At 38.5% G+C, this 23,396-nt stretch overlaps 1 protein-coding gene across 1 annotated transcript; it reads right to left on the bottom strand.

Annotated features, from left to right (window-relative positions):
* Positions 1-2,770: 2,770 nt before the first annotated feature.
* Positions 2,771-22,474, bottom strand: LOC132130432 (fibroblast growth factor 5-like). The gene is made up of 3 exons (XM_059542145.1): positions 22,258-22,474; positions 14,798-14,901; positions 2,771-3,133 (listed from the first exon to the last, which is right to left on the bottom strand). The coding sequence occupies exons 1-3, from the start codon at positions 22,472-22,474 to the stop codon at positions 2,771-2,773; spliced, it is 684 nt and encodes a 227-aa protein (XP_059398128.1).
* Positions 22,475-23,396: the final 922 nt, after the last annotated feature.

The raw sequence follows: 23,396 nt of genomic DNA on the forward strand, positions 1-23,396 counted from the left end.
GGAGAGCAACTGCGCGCGACTGCAGAATCCGACAGGTGCGCCTTGCGCTCGCGAGAGATTTTTGACATACGTCAGCATGACATCAGAGCAAGGCGGACCGCACTCGGACACATTTCTAACCGGCATGCATCTCGCGCTGATCACCGGTGATCGATTCTGCGCAGATTTTGCTCATCTCAAACAAGCCTAATATCTGAAATAGGTATTACAATGTAAACATGTTTTGTGAGGACAATTCTTGTGCCCTCGTAAACCAAATGGCTTTAAAAAAATACTATACGGTGTTTAATAGAAATTTTAAACATGCATTTTCCGTAATGGATAGAGGTAGTGTATGGGGATATACAGTATAGAATACCGTTACGTCTATGGAGAGTCCCTGTAAACTACATAATGCGTGTGTGTGAGAGAGATTGAGAGCGCGCGTGAGAGAGAGAGAGAACTAAAAAGCATGGTACACGTTGCTAGAAACATCATACAGTGCTTGCTGTTCCTGTCAGACTTCAGCGAGTTTATCCTCCTGGTCAATAGTCCACATTCGCCGTGGCGCTGCCCTGTTCGTGTTTCTTCTTCTGTGGTTTTCCTAGTTCGTGATTGGTCAACTTCAGATAAATCAACAAATCGGCTCGTTCAACTGCACAAATGTCACGAATTCAAACCGATAGCTCACGAACTTTTTAGACATGTTTAAAAATGATCTGGAGGTCGGGAAGTGCTCGTAAGCCACTCTGCTCGGCTCGTAATTCATCGCAAATGATACGAGCCGCGACCATACGAGCATACGCGATTTCCACACGATTGAAAAAAAATCGCATGCGAACTCGTACGACAGCAAAAATCGCACCGTGTATGCCCGCCTTAATACTGTTCCTTAAGAGCTCTAAAATAATTATTTCAGCTATATTAATTTTTCAAAGCAAAGGCTACTAATTTTGGAGGATTTTAGGGTGAGAGGAGCTGGAAAGTTGACATTAAATATTAATACTTTAAGAGTTCCTTTATGTAATCTAGGCTATTTTATAATTTATTTTTTGACTGAAGATCTTCTTTTGTCCTTCAATAATATTTTTTGGGTATTTTTACAACAGTTTTTATTTATTTTTTAAGACAAAATTAGCAATAAGCTGATACACTTTTTGTAGATTTTGACTGCTATGAATATTAGGGTTGTTTTTGTTTTGTTGATATTTACTGCATTAAAGATTACTGGATTTGGTGGGAGTTTATTTATCGATTGGACAGACCTGTAGCCTATTTATCCATCCGTAACCATTAGGTGGCAGGGCTCTTCAAACATTCATTAAACGATTCTCGATGTTATTGAAGTTCTGTACATTTTGTTATTATCCTCCCCCCCCCCCCCCCCCCCCCGGTCACGATCCATGGTGTTGGCCTAGTGTCAGTGTCTTGGCATATATCCTAGCAGTATGAAGAAACCTGTTGAACCATATTATGCAGACAGCATTTGATGTGGATTTGTTTGATGTCTTGACCCCTGTTTTTCAACCTGTTCAACGAGACACTGTTGCAAACCATTTCTGGTGGAATCTCTGACCTCTGCCAAACCCTGATTTACCCCTTGGATCAGACCAACAGTGTAATAGCACATGCCAGCTGTTATGTCAGTTGTAATGGGCAAGTCTTCAGACACAGATATCCACTACCACCACCATGCATGCGCAATATGGCTTTTGGCCACAAGGTTGATTCCAGGTGCATGAATTGAAGAATGCAGAATTAACAATGTGTGCTATAATAGTTGTGATTAAAGTACTCAAAAACCTTTCTTTTAAGAATTTCTGATGTATCTTAAATTTTCAATTCCAAACACAAAAGCACAGCATTCCTATTGTGGTAGTTTGTAAAATAGACAATAGCCTTAGAATAAATTTAGGAAATGTAAACCAGAGATTTCAATGTATAGTGAAAAGTTTATTAGCTTTGAACTGTTGTGAAATGGTTTAATAATGGTTGCAATCACCTGTAAACACTGAAGATGAATTCAACACAGTTTCAGTGTGTCCTGCTTGACAGTTGTAGAGATATTTTGTAAAGGGTCATACCACGACTGTCTGCCATTTGATATTCCTTTGAGCAGAGCTCATAAAAACAGAGCAGTCCCACAAGACATGTTTATCCTTGTGAGACATCGCTCTTCTGGGGAATGCACTGGGGTCATGACAGGATTTTAATTTCAGCGACAGTCAGCAGCCATAGTTTGGATGGACAAACATCTAGTTGTTGAATAGAAATATGGACTTCTTTTATACAAATTAGCAATCCATGTGCATAATTCAGCCCAGACGCATTCAAAATATGCCTTCTTTTTCCTACTGTTCACTTAAAAAAAAAAAGATATTTACAAATTACCATCAGAGACGTTATAATCGTAGGATCTGGATAACTGTGCAGAAAAAAATTTAACCCTTGTGGAGACATAAATATATTGTATAAATACAGTGAGATATAAAAATGTAGTTATATTTTGTAAGATCACTGAGGATAATTATGCAGATCCCCATTTGAAGCAATTTTAGTTCAAATAAGCATGATTTTCAGAAGATGAGATGCACATCAGACTTCAGAAGTACATTCTGTCCAGAAAATGTCTTGTGATTGGCTCATTCAGCCCTTTGACATAATGTACATGATGACTGGAATGCTCAAGACATGTAAATTAAGCAAGTATTGATTATCCTGAAGAGAAAAGTAGTTATTTCAGAAAACCAACTTTTCTGCAAGATGTGTCCACGTTTAAGACAGCACTGGTTTATCCAAATCGAAACTTCGGCCAGTATTTGACTACTGGTCGATTCTTCTTTCCAGAGTTGACTGCTATTTTCAGTATAGAGGGTGTTGATGGATGTGGAGGTGGAAGTTTTTCCTGCTCTTTGTCTGTTATTGTAAATCCTTGTTGAGTCTTTTCATGTAAGTTCATCCTTGGCAGAAAATGTGTAGACATGTGTTGTGACTTTACTCTTGGACTGGACCCCATTTTTGCTTTTCCTCTTTTGTTAAGTGCCACAAACCACTCTCTGCCGGTGCGATGGTTCTTGTGGATCACTGAGGCGTATGTGTTGTAGCTGTTCTCCTGAAACTGCTCCCTGAACTTACAGTCATCTGTAAAGCTCTCCTGGGGAAAAGGACAGGAAAGGGGGGAATAAAATGATACAAAGGTAGAAAATCAACAAGTTGTTCAGTCTGTTACTGATATGCCTGTGCATGTTAATGGTCATATTAATATGTCTTGAATCTTGGCTTTCAACACAGTCAGTGAATGATACTAGATCCCTCTGATGATCTTTGCTTGTAGTTCAGCTGGAGTCCAGCTGCAATGGTGTTTATTTAGTGTATGGTTTCCTATACTATTTGTACATCTTACTTTCAAATGAGATAATGTTTTACACTTACGCTAGAAATAGTAATGGCCTTAAGGTTTTTTTTTTTTTTTCCTGCAAGCAAGTTTGCTAATGTGAGCCAACAAATAAAATAAATAGACCATGGTTGCACAATTAATCATTGAATTAAATCATTCTTCTTTATTCAAAGTGGCGGTTTGCATTATAGCTTCATCAAAGCAATACTAAATAAAAAAATCTAAATGTAAAAAAAATGACAAAAATTTGACAAATTCCGCAAAGGGTATGTACACTTATGAGCAGAACTGAATATGGAAGGGATCAGCTTTTGGATTGTGCTTCAATTTTGCCACAGGAATAGATAGAGCCACAGCACATCAATAAAGCTTTAACACTTTGGGCACATAATAAGTAATTACTATGCACACACTTTGTAGGGTGCCACATTAGCAGCTGCTGGAGAGAGAGCACCTTGTGGCCTGATTGAGTTAGCCCCTCATAAAGAGAGTTAATGAAAACAGCAAGCAGATTTTGTAGACACCGAGCCCCAAAAAGAAGCATTGAGGGGGTTACAGAATAATTGCGAGTCTTACTTTTATCTCCCAGCTAAAAGTCATCAAAACCGACTTTCCAATCAAAGACTTTGGTGACTGACGCAGAGATTCGTTTGTGTGGGCTGAAAACTCATTAGGCTATGAAATAACTTTATCCTTCCAGGGCACAGGAAAGCAGGACACATGCTGGTTTATTGGCAGTCTATGGTTATACTGTGCAAACCCCTCCACTATAGGGTTTCAGAAATGCAGCCATTTCCATACACTAAATAGCAGGCATGAAGCACACTCATAAGACTATTTCTTGATCGGTCTGTTGTTGATTCTTCTCTCGACTCTCTGTCGAATATGAGTTTGGAGGTATATCTGAGGCCTGCTCATTCAAGTCTGAGTAAAGACCAAGACCAGAAAGGCTCAGTCTTGACTTGGACTTAAATGAGGTGATCCCGAGTCAACTACAGCACTGCTGATACCTATTTGATTTCTTATTGTTTGCTTGTCATGAATAAAAAAGGTGCCCTTCTATAGTAATGAACTCTGTAGTAAATATATAGTAATTTACGTTTCTACATTTATTTTATGTTATCATGTGGCCTCAAAATATATTTGGAAAAAAGTGTATGAATGTGTTTGCATTGTATTACATTTTTCACAAAATTCTGGTTATCAAACTTTGCTGATCATATATTCATAATGTGATAAATTAGTTCCTTCATATGAATACAGTATATTGTGCCCTATTTTTGCTTTATTGATTTACATTGCACACTGCTGGTTATTCTTCTAAGACACTTGTGTGAATGTAGGGGAGACTGATTTTATACATCGATTAAAAATCACCAAAACACTGGCTACAGGTTTCACACGAGAAGCTCTAGCATCACTTGATTTCAGATGCCACCTTGGTTTGATATTTTGCATCTAGTGTAATGAAGTTATACTTTTTTAAAATCTGACTTTTTTGTGCAAATTTTGGAGACAGTATTAGTAGTTTGTAAACAGAAGCTTATAACAACATCTGTACATAACGAACATTATTAAGAAATTTGGCTTCACTCTCTAAAAATAAATGTGGTGGGAAACTATATCATGAATTTAATTAGGGTCAGTCCCAAGTAAGAGGCCTTGCATAATTCCCAAACTCTGAAATAATAAAACTGTTCTGGTTTGCTGAAAAGTGCAGCAAAGCAGAAATGGTGCTATTATGATATTTTCTAAACATGCCAGTCAGAACTTGACCCACCGTAACTTCACAGGGGCTCTCTCCCCTAATTGTGGTAATTCACCCCCAAAACAGCTGAACGTTTGTTTGATTAGGGTACATGGTTTCTGTCTTCTGGAAGTGCTTTATGACTGTTGTTTTAAACAGCAGCCAGCTGTTGAAGATACATGCTTTTAAGACATTTTTGGGGGGTTATTTCAATCTGTACTTTAGGAAATACAAGAAATCCCATATGTCTTTTGTTAGATAATTTTGTTAAAGCAAGCAGTAGACTTTTTATTGTCAAGTCATGAACTTGTACAGCTGCTTGACCTGTATCTGTTCTCTGACAGCTTTCTTTGCGAATATTATTCAAAAACAACCCTCTCTCAGGATTTCCCATACTGTGGTACCTCCACTGTTCAGCCTTGCACCACCAGCATTGAGTTATTATAATGTTGCAGACACAGATACGAGTAATTACATCTTGGCACGACAGATTTGTTTCCATTTGTATGTGTCGTTGTATTATTCAGGGTTGTTTCCTTTACCTTTTAGACCATGTGAGCAAAATTACATTTGAGACACATCGCTGGCTCATATGCAATCCACGTTTCATGGAATGGAAGACTGTTGCATCTCCATTTGCCTCTTGGTTTCTCACTCGCTCTCTGTTGTTTTCTCAATAATTGCAGTGACCTCTTAAGCTTTGCAAAGATTATGTTGGTAATGGCTTGCTGGGTAGGTCACACAGTATAATGTACATATGTCTTCCTTGCCATTATCGCAGCAATAATTTGCCACTATGAAAACATCTAAATATTAAATATGACAGACAGTGCAACAAAAAAGTCATTTGATACTCCTTTGGTTAGGCCGACTTGTCTACGGAGTGAAGTGCTAGGGGTTTAAAACCCAAGCTGACAGCTATTAAATAAGCCTTTGCAACTGTAGATGGTCTGAAGAAATGAAACCCAATTTCAGTCTGATGGAGCCGCTGCAGCTGCTTTAATTACAGATGATGTCTGCAGTAAGTTTGGAGGCTAATCCTCAGATTTACCAGACTACTTTATTATCTTTCAATTTACAAGATTATTCTAAAATTTAAAAAAAATTAATGTGAAGTATGATCTTTATAAATACAGATTTTTACCATTAATTGTAATAATCCAGTGAGATTTTTGTTTGCTCAAGGAGTCTGACAACAGCCAGTGCTCCACACAGAGATCTGATCTCACCATAATCAGTCTTTCTGGAATAACATGAAGAAACAGAACAAACTGAAGAACAAATCCAGAAGAACTGTGGCAATGTCTCCAAGGCACTTCAAAAAAACTACCTGCAAAGCTACCTGAAAAACAATGTGCAAGTGCACCTAGGACAAAAGTGTTTTAACACATAGCGTGGTAACACCAAATGTTGAATTAATTTAGTTGTTAATTAATAAAATCTATTTATGGAATGTTTTTTGATGGCATCCTCACTTTACAGCATTTTTGCACAAGTGCAAATCTTTGCACAGTACTGTAGCTTTGCAGGTTTCTTGAAGCGATTTGAAGACATTGCCACAGTTCTTCTGGATTTAGTCTGTCTCAGTTTGTTCTGTTTTTTCATGTTATTCTAGACAGACTGGATGATGGTGAGATCAGATTGGACTGGCTGCTGTCAGACTCCTTATGTAAACAAAAATCTCACTGGATTATTACAATTAATGGCAAAAATAATGTTTGGAAATGTAAACATATTTCCTACTGACACACTACAGCAAAACATTGAAATAACTGACTTACAACCTTTTTTTGTTGGTGAAAATACTACTGGCCTAAGACTTTTGCACAGTACTTTATGTAAAGTATATATATATATATATATATATATATGTAATTTGGAAAGTGTGCTGTTCCAAAGGAATTATTATTTTTGTTTTGATTCAAGACTTGAGTATACCAACTAAATGTTTACTTAGTGGTTAAAGTTTCTATGCTCATATGTAAATTTAAGAGGAAGATTTTTGCGTTTCGTACAAAAAAAATATTCCTGTATGCACCAACGGTCTTGTGCAGGAAATAAAATAAAGCTTGCTGTCTTGTTTGAATTTTTGCACAGAAGTGGAGTTAGAGCAGATGTCATAGACAACATTTTGAAGCCTGTAAAATTTTCAGATTAGGAGGCACCAATTGTAACGGTCCTTACACCAGATAATTCAGTGAGGATTTGTGGCGAATATCAGGCATCCAAGCTAGAGCAGAATCCAATTCCCAAATTTGAGGACCTGTTGGAAATGTTAGCAGGGGGTGAAAAATACAATTAACTGGATCTCAGTCATGCATAGCAGCCAGTGATCTTGGATGAGGAGTCTAAAAGATATGTAACACTGAACGCTCACAAAGACTTATTTACAGTAAATAGACTGCCGTTTGGCATAGCTTCCAGTCCCGCCATTTTTCAACGAATCATGGAGGGGTTATTTCATGGTATTCCTGGTGTCGTGATATACCTTGATGACACTCTCATAACGGGCAAGGAAGATCATGAACATCTGCACACACTGAGTGAGGTTTTGAAGTGGCTGAAGGAGGGCGGTCTGGCCGCCTTACATTATCTTTTGAGAAAAAGTGTAAAATGGCACTGGGTTAGTGAACGTGAGGCGTTTGAGAAATTGAAATAACTCTTTCAGTCTTCTAAGGTGCTTGTTCATGATGATACTCAAAAAGACCTCATCTTGGCCTGTGATGCTTCTCCCTAAGGGGTTGGAGCTGTTTTGTCATATCGAATGGGAGATGGCAAAGAGAGACCCATCAGTTTCATGTCCAGAACTCTCACTCCTGCAGAACGCAACCACTCGCAGCTCGAAAGATAGGGGCTTGCTGTTATTTTTGGAATTCAGCGTTTCCACAAGTATCTGTTTCATAGAAAGTTGACAATCTGCATGGATCACAAATCGCTGTTTATATCTCTACAATGAAAGGACCACCACGATGTGGTGTCACCACGAATTCAGAGTTGGGAAGTTATGATGCAGGCTTATGAATATACTATTGTTTATAAGCCTGGAAAGGAGCATGCCAACGCTGATGCCTTGAGTAGGTGCCCTGTTCCCAACACTGCCCTAGAAGCATGTTCAGAGGACCGAATCTTAATGAAGGAGGACATTCCTTTAGTATCAGCTGAGCATGTTCACACCTGGACTGGTAATGACCCCATTCTGGCCTAAGTACAACAGGTGGTGCTGACAATGGGAGGTGTTTTTCAAAGGAAATGACCCGAATTCAAACCCTATTCTGCCAGAAAAACAGAATTGAGTGTGCAGGATGGCTGTATCTTGTGGGGGGCTTGAGTCATTTCACTCAGTCTGTTCATATAACATGAATGCATTGGCGAGGAGTTATTTCTGGTGGCCGAAGCTGGATGAAGACATTAAGGCTTTGGCAAAAATCTGTTCAACATGTCAAGAACACAGGAAAGCTCCAGCAACTGCACCAGAGAAATCTTGGGAAAGTATAAACAAAGATTATGCAGGTCCATTTCTTGGTCACATGTATTTGATTCTCACTGATGCTCACTCAAAGTGGATGGATGTGAATCCTGTTTCCACTGCATCATCGGGAATTACTACTGATTGCATAAGGAAGAGCAATCATGGACTACCCGAGATGTTAGTTTCTGACAATGCTGCCTATTTTGTGAGCACGGAGTTCAAGGACTTCATGAATAAAAATGGCATAAGACATGTCACTTCTGCTCCTTTTCATGCCTCAACAAATGGCTTGGTTGAACAAGCTGTACAGACATTCAAAACTATAATTGAAAAAGGCAGGAAAGGGGAGTGTGGCATCCAAAGTGGCACATGTACTGTTAAGCCACAGAATCACACCACAATCCACCACAGGAATTAGTCCAGCAGAAATGCTGTTGGGACTAAAACTGCATGCCACACTTGATCTATTGCATCCAGACTTGCAACAGAGGGTGTGCGACAAAGTAAACAAAAGGAAAACCAGTTATTGATTGTGGCCTGTAGTGTTGGGCGATATGGTCATTTTTCAAATCGTCATATCGTCAGCATGTGAGATCGACGATACACGATATTATCATGCATGGGTGGAGCAAGAGAGAGACTGTTTGTTCTTGTCATATCATAACATAAAAATATACTTTAAAACATACTGATAAACTAACGTTAAATATAAAAAACACTGTATTTAAAACAACTAGTTCATATATAGTCGGACGCAACTGTCATATCGCGCATCCTGTGACAAATTTGCCGCATCTGCGCCCGGAAGTTATCAGTCTAAATGTTCTGCAAAATCAGTCAACGGTGAAAATCGATAGTAGATTTCATTTAAAGTCCAACAGTTTAACACTAATATTGGGCATAAACGAACATGTTAAATATAAAGTATTCAAAACAGGTAAGTTCATACATTTGGAGTAAAGCTGAATTTAACTTATGCATCAGTCATACAGCGCTCCGGACCGCGTGCCTCATGACGAGACCGACGCACCACCACAGAAACAAGAATGAGATGCATTCTAACACAACTGTGGCATTAAATTCAGTTAGTGAGGGCTCGTTTAAAATACTGCACATATATAGTTCAGATTACTTGTTAAAGTGCAATGAAATACCTTATATCTGCAGACGATGTACGTCTATTTGTGGATGGAGACTTTGTAACGGCCAAAACTATGTATTTTGCATGCATCACATTATAGTGCGGTGTGCATGAAAATAATAACAAGGCGGCAGCGCGAACTTATCATCCATAGTGTTTCTGAAGCCCTTCTACTTCATCACCACATAGTGAGTGTTATAAGTTAAGTAATCAGTCTTTAAGAGAAGGACTATGTGAGAACCACTATGGATGATAAGTTCGCTCTGCCGCCTTGTTATTATTTTGTCTTTACTTTATTTGTAACGCCAAGAAAGTGTTAATCTCTCATGTATGAGAAGAGCGCTATGCCGTGTTTCAGCCATTAAATGTGTGGGACACCAACTCCTCATTTTCTATCTCTTTCATTTCATGGATTTAACGAGTTATTCAAGTCAAAGCGGACAACTTCACAGAATACATTCTACTGCGCTCGCGCGCACCCTGTGTGTGTGTGTGTGTAAATGCGGTGCTGAAGTAAAATAGCTGGGCAGTTTGATAGCCGAATTATAATAAGCCGCCTAATAAAAATAAAAATAATAGTTATTATTATTATAATCGAATACATTAATAGGACAATGAGCCTAATATTGTCTTGATTATCGACAGAGAAATCTGCTTATGTCGATATCTCTGACTATCGTCGATACAAGATACTATCATCTATCGGCACAACCCTAATGGCCTGTGTAATGTTGGTCCACTCCTCTTCAATGGCTATGCGAAGTTATTGGTAGGAACTGGAACATGCTGTCGTATACGCCAATCCAGAGCATCCCATGCTCAATGGGTGACATGTCCGGTGAGTATGCTGGCCATGCAAAAACTGGAATGTTTTCAGTTTCCAGGAATTGTGTACAGATCCTTGTAACATGGGCCGTGCATTATCATGCTGCAACATGAGGTGATGCTACAATAACACAACAATGGGCCTCAGGATCTTGTCATGGTATCTCTGTGTATTCAAAATGCCATCAATAAATTGCACCTGTGCTCACTGTACATATCATACGCCTGCCCATACCATAACCCCACCGCCACCATTCATCCTTGAAGAGAACACCTCTTCCAAAGTTCCAGACGCCATCGAATGTGAGGATTTGCCCACTCAAGTCGGTTTACGATGACAAACTTCTGTCAGGTTGAGACCCTGATGAGGATGACGAACATCCAGATGAGCTTCCCTGAAACGGTTTCTGACAATTTGTGCAGAAATTCTTTGGTTATACAAACCGAATGTTGCAGCAACTGTCCAAATGGCTGGTCTCAGACAATCTTGGAGGTGAAGATGCTGGATGTGGAGGTCCTGGGCTGGTGTGGTTACATGTGGTCTGCGGTTGTGAGGACGGTTGGATGTACTGCCAAACTCTCTGAAATGCCTTTGGAGACGGCTTATGGTAGAGAAATGAACATTGAATTCTTGGGCAACAGCTCTGGTGGACATTCCTGCAGTCAGCATGTCAATTGCATGCCCCCTCAAAACATTTTAGAGTGGCCTTTTTATTGTGTCCCGCCTAAGGCACAACTGCAATAATCATGCTGTCTAATCAGCATCTTGATATGTCACACCTGTGAAGTGGATGGATTATCTCGGCAAAAGAGAAGTGCTCACTAACACAAATTTAGATAGATTTGTGAACAATATTTAAGAAAAACAGGCATTTTGTGTACGTAGGAAAAGTCTTAGATCTTTGAGTTCAGCTAATGAAAAATGGGTGCAAAGTGTTGCGTTTATAATTTGTTCAGTGTGTGTGTGTATAGGGGTGTAACGATTCATTCGTTTTATCGATGCATCGATTACAAACCCTGACGATGCATATGCATCGATCTTGAAACATGTTTTTTGAATCGTGAATCGCCAATTTGGGACAGTAATCGATTTAAAACACTAAGAATAGAATGAATCGCAATTCCTATAACTTTCAATGCATTCAAAATATATACACATTAAATTACTACAAGCATGAATTAATGGAGACCTTGAACAGTGTTCGTGCCTCGCATTTCTCCTTCACATGCTCCGTTTTTCCTCAAAATCATAATTTGCAGATGGAGAGGAAAAGTTAAATAGCCTCCTACAGCATTTTATTTTATGAGAATGAGATAAAGAAGTTTTCGCACTCATAGAAGTGTCAGGCTATGTCTGCAGCTAATTTGAATAAAAAGCAGAATAAACTGATGAAACGTTGACAATAAACAAAATTAATAAATAACATTTATGCAGTGTTGTGCATGAACGCGTTCAATGAACGGCGTTCACTTAACGCGTTCATATTTTCGCCGAACGCTGAACTGAACGAATCACTTTTCATACAATGAATGTGAACGAGAGCGGCGCTCACTCTGGCAGGAATGAACAGCACGCGCAGTTCACATTCACGCTCATTTGAAAAGTCAGGTTTTACCAGGGCTTAATTTGAGCCGGAACATGTTCTGTCACCTCCGACATTGGATCCGGCACCTCCCGTGTCACTAAAATTAATTGCCTAAATGAAAAAAAAAAAATACTGTTTGTGTAGTGTTCAATGTTTGTGACACATGACTTGCGCGCTTGTTGTACTTGTTGAGATTGCTCTTAGCCTCGATCGTTTCACGCAGGGGAAAAATGTCAAAAAGACAGGAAAGTTTGCTTAACTTTTTCAAATACGCTGGACAGTCAGATCCCAAACAAGCAAAAATCGTTTCCGCTGATCAAAAAGGAGACCACGGTGGACACAGTAGCCTAGTATCGATATCTCGTTATTTCGACATAATAAGGGGACATTCTAATCTGCATTAAGCCATATTAAGCGTTCTTATAATGGTTTTCTATGGGAGGAAAATACTTAACCGTTCATTTTATGGGCTCATCTGATTTTTTGTACATAGCATAGCCTATTTATTAGGATTTTAGTATCATAATGATTAGGCTAATAAATGCATGCACAATTATCCGTGAACTTGATTTGAACAAATGCCTTTAAACTTGTGTGTGCAAAATTCAGAATTAAATTAATGTGCAGAAATTTGTACAAATAGAGAGTAGGCTATGTAGGCATACTATACTGTTGTAGCCATTAAAAAAAGCGCGTCTCATATTTGTTAAAATATTATAATGTTATTTTTTTTTTCCATTTATGTTGATTTATGAAAAGTGAACAGCACGACCGAGTAACATGCGCAATATGAGACATGGAGCGGGTCAGACATGATTTTGACCGTTGAAGTTGAAGTTGTTATAGAAAGCCTTTCTTTAAAGTGAATTTCGTTTTGTATAAATAGTATCTTAATTTTAATCAACTTTTCATCAACCAATTCCCTGTATTTAATGAATAGGCCGACGAAACAAATATAACGGAGTTGCCCGCGCGCTCACTTGCATTGCACGTGAACTAGAGCACATCCTAACTTAACGAAACTCAGTGTATGCCTCACACAGACATGACAAATACATCAAATACACAAAGCTTGAAATGTATAAATACTTGTCTCTTGTTTATTGGTACAATAATTTTGATTAGTTTTGGAGTGGCAGTGATTTGCAACTGGTAATGGATGGTAAAGAGGTTCTATTGAGTAAGATAGTGGCCTATCTTAAAAAGAATTTAACAAATGAACGCGAACTAGTTCGTTTTTAGATATGTGAACTTAGTTCATTTTTTTTTTTTTAAATGAACTATGAACATGAACTAGTTCATTATCATCTGTGTGAACTGAACTTTGAGCTAGTTCTTTTTAAGTATGAACTGGCACAACACTGCATTTATGAATGATGCAGTGCTAAGTGACATATCATTTATGACAGTACAGAAACTATAAAGTATATTTTCTACCTAATTCTATGCAGAAAATGTAAAAACATAAATCATAAATCATAAAATTGCCATTAGGAAAAGATTAAAAATGACTGAATATCGTCAAATGGTGTATTTGATTTCTTATAGCAAATTCAAAGTAATAAATAAGAAAATAATTACTTGTAAAAAATAAAAATAATAAGAAGAATTATAAGAATACATACATAAAACTATTGTATTTGACATTTCTGTCACTTCTGAAATGCCCCTGATGTAACAAAATGTTAGTCTATTCATAATAATTTTAAAGCTCTTTTTTTTTAAATCTTGACCTACATACATTTTTACATAAATGCTGTTCTTCTAAACTTTATAAACATCAAAGATAATAATAATAATAATAATAATAAAATAATCACATTTTCCACAAAAATATTAAGCATATAATTAGGATGATTTCGGTAATATCATGTGACACTGAAGATTGAGTAATGGCTGTTGAAAATTCAGCTTTGCAATCACAGGAATAAATTACATATTAAAATAAATTAAAATAGTCAATAGTTATTTTAAATTGTAATAATATTTCACAATATTACTTATTATCATGTGGAGTAGAAAGCTGAATAAGGATAATGATAGATTGGTTGAATAGATGGGATAGATCGAGTTTTCTCACAATGAAATGTGTAGTGTCTCTGAGAGCGATCCTTTGGACAAATTGGGAAAAAAAGGAAATTTCTATTATGGGAGGATTAAACAAATTTTAATTTTAAAGCTATATGAATATATTTCAGAGTTCCATATACTGTTGCTTTGTATGCATAAGTCCCAGTTCTTGCTGTTTGTGTGCTAAGTGCCCTTAAAGCTGCCCAACTTTGTTGACACACATATTGATTCCCTTCCTTGAAAGATTATCAACTACCCCAGACTCGTTTTAATCTGCCCTTCCCATTAGCACATGCTAATAAGCTCTGCCTTCTATCTCCAGAGTCCAGAACCCTCAAAGCCAGATTGCATTGCAGACTGAAACTGCAGTGTATCTCTCCATGCAATGTGCCGTACAAGTCTTTGTAGAGAGAACTTGTAGAGGTTTTTAAAAGTGTGTATGGGGAGTTTTTCTTTAGCACATTTGGGTTGGTTTGCACTCGGAGTGTTTTTTTTTTTGTTTGTTTGTTTGTTTGTTTTTTCTTGTTTTTTTTTTTTTTTTGTAGTGGATATATGCGCTTATATTGTGTTGGATCAGACTTACAGTCGCATGAAGCCTTCCCCTCTGGTTCATTGCTAGAAATCGGTTGCTAAAAGCCCCTCGGATCCCTATGACCCCCTGAGACACAGCAAACAGCTCTAGCACACCTACAGATGAAAAAAAAGAAAGAAAGAAAGAAAGAAAAAAAAACACATTGATTGCAGTGGTGTCTACACAACAGGACAATATAGTTGTCAGTCCTGTTTGGAGTAATACATACGGTTCTGTTGATGATTAAAGAGATTGCATTCTATAACCAAAGTGCCTTCCTTAAATTTTCAGTAACTGAATTTTGAAAGTGGGCTAAGGTAATATGTGGAAGTTGTCTGACATGTCATTGATTATTATTATTTATTATACAACAGTTATTTCTGGTCCTCGAATCTGATTGGCTGAGAGCCAGTTGTATAATATTCTAGTGATAACAGAACTCCGACCCTTTCACTGTTGTTATCACTCCGATTGCATTATTTCTCATAGCGAGTGTCATGGCGGACGTCCAAATCACTTTAATTTGTATATACTTTATAAATAATACTGTTTTTATGTCACAGAATATATATTTAAGAGTATTTTAGGTGAGACTGTAATGGTTTAGACTTTAGATGTTTAGACTAGATTTGCGGTTTGTTAATAAAGATATTTGAGTCTATTTGAAAATAAGCTTTGACGTTTTCAGAAATATGAGCTCCAGGGTGTCAGCGACTGTTCAGGGCTCAAGAACACCCAGAGAGCAGCCTTACCTCTGCCAGTTCTTCTTCAATTTGCCACTGGCTCTGATGTATCTTACCCCTTTTCCACCAACACAGTTTGGGTGCTGGTTCGGAGCTAGAGCCTAGTTTCAAATCGGTTCTTTCGACACCCAAAGCACTAGCTCTGAACCAGGAAAAGTGGTTTGTAAGTAGCACCAAAACATTGCTGGGCTAGAAGTAAGAACTGCATATGTCAGGGGCTGGGGGCGGGGTTACCGTGACCAACAAAATACTTTTAACCACCATATTTGAAATAACAGCTAAACAAGAACACATTAGATTCGATGTGTTTGGATGCCGATGTAGGTTCTTAAAGCCATGAACATCAATAGCAATGCAGCATCCACCATTGTTGATGTAGTTTAGGCTTGTAAGGGATGGCGGCGGCCAGACAGGTCAGCGCGAGGCACCAGTGCACAGCAGGAGCGACTGGAAGGCAAACGGTCTTTATGCTTTTGGATTGTTCCCGCTGTGTTTTGGTATCACTTGCCAAACGGTCCGCCCGATTTATTCAATAAATAATATTTTATAAAAATAATAGTATTATTTAATGATAGTAGTTAGTATTGAGAAATGGCGTGTGGGTTTGTGATGGTGATTTTAGTAAAAATTTTCTGCTATTAGATGGCAATGAGACTGTCTTTATGATTGAGTCAGCAGTAAAGACTTGTATATTGAAAGAGACTGAAATAGGGTTGTAAACAAGAAATTTATTTTTACTTTCAACAACATCCTGTAAGACACAGCCAAAAAATGTCATCACTGTCATCAGAAATATCCCTTAATAGTTGAAAGGATAGTATGAGAAAGATATTGCTTTCCTCGGCGCACATTCAAACTAATGATTTATTGTGTATATGAGATTGAGCTGAAGAAGGAATGCTGTATCAGATGCAGGTAATCACACTCGCTCAGTCCGTCTCTCTCTCTCTCTCTCTCTCATAATACTCTACTCTGCATAATAGAGTGAGCTTTAAATAAAGTAATACAATAAACTTTTAATGAAACAACTCAACGTTCTTTCGTTACTAGTTCTAAAGTGACGTTTTCTAATTAGTAATGGAGGCTTAACAGTTACGCTGTCAAACTGAGGTTTGAATCTGTGGAGGAAATAGTTTCGCACAAAAGAGGTATTTTAAAGATACTTCGTTGAGGTCTCATTTTTATTTATAGACTTGTGCCATCAAACTGTTGTACAAATGCAATAACACACTCATAGCCTGTGATATGGCTTTATATCAACATGCTGTGATTACCTAAGGCCACATCGCACTGCTACTTGTGGATATTGTATATCATCACATATGTCAACCTCTCTCATGTTATAAAAATGGCAGAAAATAGGGGTATTGTATGGTTGTAAAGTTTTTGGTTGGAGAATGAAAAAAGTAAGTAAGTAAGTAAGTAAGTAAGTAAGTAAGTAAATAAATAAATAAATAAATAGGAGCTAGTTTTTAACTCTATATTTGGCAGGTCAAACACCAGGAGATATTACACAGTAAGTCATTTAGAAAAACATTACATTCTTAAAGACACAACATTAAATCTTGATATTATCTATTGTTCTATGACATTTTAGTTACATTAAGTATTATTCAATGCTATAGCAGGTTGGAGAAGAGAATGTCTCGGTTACGTATAACTCTCGTTCCCTGAAGGAGAAAATGGAGATGTCACATCATGACCAATAACATACGTAACCAAGACATTCCCTTTCAGTCAGCCACCGCAACAGGAAGACCAGTCACCGTTGTCATAGCACTGCCCACTCAGTGAGATTGGATAACACTGGTATTACATACCTCCCAGTCTAGGGAAGGGAAGAAATAATAAAGTGAAAGTCATGACATTTGCCAAGTATGGTAACCCATTCTCAAAATTTGTGATCTGCATTTAACCCATCCAAGTGCACACACACAGCAGTGAGTAGTGAACACCCCCACGGAGCATTGGGCAGCTATATTCAGTGCCTGGGGAGCAACTGGGGGTTCAGTGCCTTGCTCAAGGGCACTTCAGCCATGGGTATTGAGGGTGGAAGAGCGCTGTTTGTTCACTCCCCCACCCACTACAACTCTTGCCAGTACTGAGACTCAAACCTGCGGCCTTCAGGTTACAAGTCTAACTCTCTAACCATTAGGCCACAGCTGCCCCATAAAGAAAGTGGTGGAGAAATGGAGTGAGCTTCCGCTTCTACTGACACACACACAACAACAAAATCGATACAAAACAGAATACATTTATTAAACACAAGGAAGCAAACTTCAGGAGGAGTCAAGGCCAACATAATAAATAGAACATACTATCTCCTAAATGCAATCTACCTAATCTAACAATTAAAAGAAAAAATATTATACTTACTCACTTACTATACTTATACAGGAGAAAAAATGTAGTCAAAATAAATGGCAACCACCTACCTACAGCTTCCCACAAAAAAAATAAATAAAAAAATAAAGAGCAACAAAATCTATTTTGGTCTAAACTGAAAAATTAAATAAACCTACTTTGGGTTAAACTAGTCCTCACACAAGAGGATTAAAGATCTTTCAACACACTTTTGTCAACAACAAATTAACCACAAACACAAGAGAAGTCAACAGAAGGGACTCTTGCTCCAAGCCTCCATACTCCAGACATCTCAGCTCTGCCTTTTAACTCTAAACATTTCCTCTAGTGGCCAGTCAGGATAGTACAGTTATCGGCAGAATTATCAACTAATTGATCTCCACCTGTTAGTCCTTATCAGCAATTGAGAGAGAGAGAAAAGCAGAACAAAACAAACAGAGCACATGCACAAAAGAGACACTCCGACGTATCTAGGTCCTGGGATGTAATACTGGGATGGTAAACAATGAGTCCGCACACCAGAAAATGCTCCTTAGCAATTTTAATGGTTGCTCATTGCTAAGGAGCATTTTCTGGTGTGCGGACTCATTGTTTACCTTTGCAACTACTTGTCTGCCCAGCACCCAGTTTTAAAGTTTTTGGATGTGCGTGCTGTACCTTTGAATTCTAATGTAACACTGGGATAACATACCCATTCCACTTGGAATAGGAACATTGTTGAAGCCCCATCCTTCCTGAAGGAGGTTTCGGAAGCATTTACACATATGCTCAAACGTTTAAGTGCATATGGAAGAAAACAGGTGATTGTTACCCTCTTGGAAATGGTAGAGAGTCTGCCCGGGAAACACAAGTTATGAGGCTACACATATGGGATCCAGTAAGGTCTCTACATATGGAACCCAGCCCTCTACCGGCTCTCACTGATTCATCAACTGCCGAGAGGGGTGGAGGAGCTCAACAGGGTCTACAGTATGGACTCTCTGGAGCAATTTTAGCAAGCTGACACAATACCGGGGTCTCTCAGCACTTCTACCCATTTGAGGTGAGAACACAGGAGGATACCGGTTCCACAGGAAGTCTATAGAATCTAGTGAACGTGTTGGGGGTCACCCAGCCCACAGCTCTATAAATATCTGTCAGTGAGGCACCACAAGCCAGCGCCCTGGAGGATGCAACACTTATGGTAGAGTGAGAATGGATCCTGATAGACATAGACAAAGAGGCCTCAGGATTACCTGGGAGTCAGTCTGCCCAAATTCTAGGCACAAATTGTCGACTGAAAATGCGTGCAGGTCCCCTACCCTCTTGATTCGGGCCAGTACAAGCAGGAGCAGGGTTTTCATTGGTAGAAACTTCAGCTCAACTGACTGCAAAAACTCAAATGGGCCGTTCTGTAGTGTTTTGAGGAGCCTGTCCTCCAATAAAAAACGACTATATAGGTCGTTTGTACAAGCACCTTATTACGACCCATATTTACGCTTTAAAGTTAAGCGCCATCTAGCGGGTGTAAAAATAATGAAAGTATCGCGTTGCGTCTGTCGTCATGAAATGACGTATCACGTTATTACCAATCAAAACGCACGTTTATTTAAATGCAATGTGTAGGCTTTTTACACCGATCTCACAGTATTTCCTACATATTTTACTAGGTTGCTTATTCGTTCGAATGACCACACCTAACCCCACCCCTAAACCTAACCCTCACAGAAATCATGCTAAATTATGATTTATTGAGCATATACATTTTCGTAAACGTCCGTTCCCTGGGATCGAACCCATGATAGCATGATTACATATCAAGGTATAGCGCAATAATCTACCAACTGAGCTACACGAAACACAAACCAGAGTGCAAATAAAAGAATACAAAACATTAATATGAAAACGACGTTTTGCCGATAGGGGTGCAATTGTAGGATACGCTCTGATGGGTTGTATTTCAGGGATTTGGACAAACGACCTATACGAGCGTATTGGTTGGAGGACAGGTTGGTTTTGAGCTCTAGAGACAGGTCACAAGAGAATATGGAGGGGAAGATTTAAACTTCTTGCCCCCCTAAAGAACCTGAGGACCAGGTAATGCTTTCCTACTGATTTACACTAAACCATGGGGTCATGGTTAGCAGCAATCGCAGCAACATAGACTTTAAGGGTGGAAGAATACAGCCTACACTCCAACCCTTGCTGCAAAAAAGAAAGCATGACCCTAATTGGGCATCTCCAGGGGTCTTCTCAACGAGAAGAACACCACTCGACGAATAGGCTCCACTTCACAGCATAAGTGTGTCATGTAGACAGTGCCAACTATGATGGTGTCAACTATCTCTTGGGTTAAGTCACCTAGAAACTCCACATCCTGTCCAGGGACCAGATATGAAGTTTCCAGAGGTCTGGATGCAGGTGCCACAGGGTGTCCCATCTCTGAGTCAGTAGATCCTTCCTTAGAGGAATCTGCCAGGGAGGGGCTGTCATGAGGAGCATTAGCTTCGGGGAATCAAGTACGAGTGGGCCAATACGGCGACAAGCTGCGACATGCGATGGGAACACAGACCACCTTATCGATTGATGTATGCAACGGTCGCTGTGTTGTCCCTTTTCGACCAGTACATTCTTGCCTCGTAAGCACCCTTTGAGACGGATTTAATGCAAGATGTGCCTCTAACCACTCTAGGCAATTGGTATGCCAGTGCAGTTAGGGGATCGTCACACCCCTAACACTGCATGCTCATTGTACGTGGCCCCTGAACCAGTGGTGGAGGCATCCGCATAAAACACAGCATGTCTGGAGACCTGCTCTAGAGGCACTCTGAATTCAAGCAGTTCAGCACTGACCGTGCATGTTCCTCTGTGAAGCAGGACCATGTTATCACTCGGCTCCAAATCGAAAAGTTGGTATGTGTTGCACCAGCTGACTTTTTATGCTCATGTTATAATCAGCAGCAACTGGATGCAATCATTGCATGCCAATGTCCATTGGCTTGTTTAGTTTACACTTGAAGTAGATTGGTCTCTCGAAGCGAGATCCCAGTTCGTCAGTCACGACGTGGCTCGTAGTGACCGACTGAAAGGGAACTGAGTTCAGTTACCAGCTCATAAACAAACACTATACTAGCCACTCCTATGTGCAGTTGTATGTACATGACATACAATTAGAGTCATAATAATATGTTTATTTTATATTTATATTTATAGTTTATATTTATAGTGCCCTTCTGCAAAATTAAATCAAACTCATATCAGGTAATAAGTACATTTATTCCAAAACACTGACCGTGTGAACATGAACACTGTCTTATTTTATTTTATATTACACAGGATATTGAATGCTTTCATATTAACAGTAAGTAAATAATAGAGAAAGCACTGCAACACATACTGTAAATCACACTTACATCATAAAAAAAACATTATTGTGTGCTCGTCGTTTAGCTTATGTGTAGTGATACAGACTTCAATGGGTGCAGAAATAAGCTGATTATAAGCAGAAATAACTGATTATAGCACATTGGTTACCACTGTTATTTTTTTATATACATTTTTAGATGGTTTCACATAACTGTAAACTAAACTTCCACATAATAGTTGATTGCTTAATATAAAAACTGGCTGGCATTTGAATATATATATATATATATTTATATTTAAGGCATTAATAGTATTGGTTATTACTGTTTGTTTATATTGAAAATTAGATTGTTTAGGCTGTATTCTTTCAGAGAGATATTTCAGGTCAATGATGTTTGCTTTCTAAACATTTTGTCTGGTATATGGACTTAACACCCACAGCCAAACTCAAAGTCCTTTTTTACTTTAATCTAATTTTGATCATCTGTTTGACATTAGACCCTTTAAATAGACCTAGTACTATGGTATGTGTACCGAGCAATTCAACCATTAACAGAAATCTAGTGCATGGCATGTTAATGATGCAACTCACTCCAGCTTTCAGCTCACTAGCATTTTGATCTCAGCTGCTGCACCTGTTCCCATACCTGTAAATAAACATCCGCTCCAAATAAGAGACTCCAACCAGAGGAAGTTCTAGTTTATCATTTATTAATTAATCAGTCTGGAATTAGAGTTATTTGAGCCAATACATTTTTTGCACAGCTCATACATACATACCATTAAAGCATTTCAATTATTGTATTTGGTCATTTGAATGGCTTATCGGCATTTAGGATGTAAATGGCACAATTTCATTCATAGTGAGTATTAAGTTTATTTCCATCAGAAAAGTATAATCGAAGAATCTGCAGCCATAGCCTAGGCTACCAAGTATGAAAAAGGATCAATCAGTCACTGATTTGAACTTCGTCCTCCACATTACCTAATGTCTGAATAGATTTGCAAATGATAACTTACTTAACGTATTAGGTTCGTGACTCCCGTTGACTCTTCCATCCGGGTAAATCTGAAGGTGGAAACCTATTCCAACTCTACAATACAGTCTTCCAGTCCTGCGCCCTGATACGCGCCGTTCCTCGACAAGTTGGTGCTCCAAATACGCGCGTTCAAATCCCGTAAGCAGTGCAGAGCGAGGCAACTGAAACAGGAGTAAAAGCAGGAGAGGAACGTTCATTCTTCCAGCATTTTGCTGCTGCTCCAGCGCTCTGAGGTAACTCGCTGTTTCTCTGGTGGGCATTACCTTCAGCTGCAAGAGCTGGAGCAGATCTGCTGGCAAAGAGATATTTATAACACAAATGATCTCACTGCTTGATGCGTGCCTGAGATGTGCAGGATGCTCTCTCTCATCCCCAATTTATATCGGACGAAACATTCAAACCGTCCTGAGATCTATATATCGTTGGAGATGTAGGCTATGAAGCTCCAAACAGCGCGTCTTTGGCAGAGATAGGAACGTGCAGTTACATATTCGTACTTTAAAACATGGGTCAGTGATGTTGGAGGTAATAAAAAAATACATATTTTAGGAATCTAGATAAAAACACCATGTGGCAACTTCTTGGAAATGTTTGATTTGTAGTCATGTTTTTAAAATTAATTTGTCGTTTTGGAAAACGTTTATATCAGTATAACTCCAGAAAAATGTATTTAATGTCAAGTGGTCTAACCATGATAAAGTTTAAAGTAGGCTAATTTTCAAAGTGTGCGTGATTTTATTTTCTTCTTCTTCTTCTTCTTTTCAAACAAGCTTCCACATAGGCTATGTTCCACCGAGATTTACAAATGGAGGTTTGTATGTACAATCTACAAACGTTATAGGCCTATAGCAAAAGCTCTTCACTGCTTTTTTATGATTAATAAATGATTTTGCGATTTTTATGATAAAATATAATAGCCTAAAGTTTTGCACATACCGCCTCGAGTTATTTTACTTTAATCCCCACATAACACATCTAAATGACTTTTAATAGACTATACTGCAAACATGTTTATGAAAGGTGTGCTCAAGTCTTTTTATACAAATTTGATTTTTTTTAATAAGCTCCATGTATTTCTTAATACATTAATCAGAGTAAAGAGCGTCACTTTACGTAAAT

Source organism: Carassius carassius, chromosome 4 (genome assembly GCF_963082965.1).
Source record: "Carassius carassius chromosome 4, fCarCar2.1, whole genome shotgun sequence".
Taxonomy (NCBI): domain Eukaryota; kingdom Metazoa; phylum Chordata; class Actinopteri; order Cypriniformes; family Cyprinidae; genus Carassius; species Carassius carassius.

Excerpts from the sequence above, each read along its gene's own strand:
- LOC132130432 (XM_059542145.1), bottom strand. The coding sequence starts at position 22,474 with ATGAACGTTCCTCTCCTGCTTTTACTCCTGTTTCAGTTGCCTCGCTCT. Across the intron at positions 14,902-22,257 it reads TCACGAACCTAATACGTTAA|GTGTGCTAGAGCTGTTTGCT; the intron begins GTAAGTTATCAT and ends TTTCATCTGTAG. Across the intron at positions 3,134-14,797 it reads GGGGAAGGCTTCATGCGACT|GAGAGCTTTACAGATGACTG; the intron begins GTAAGTCTGATC and ends CCTTTTCCCCAG.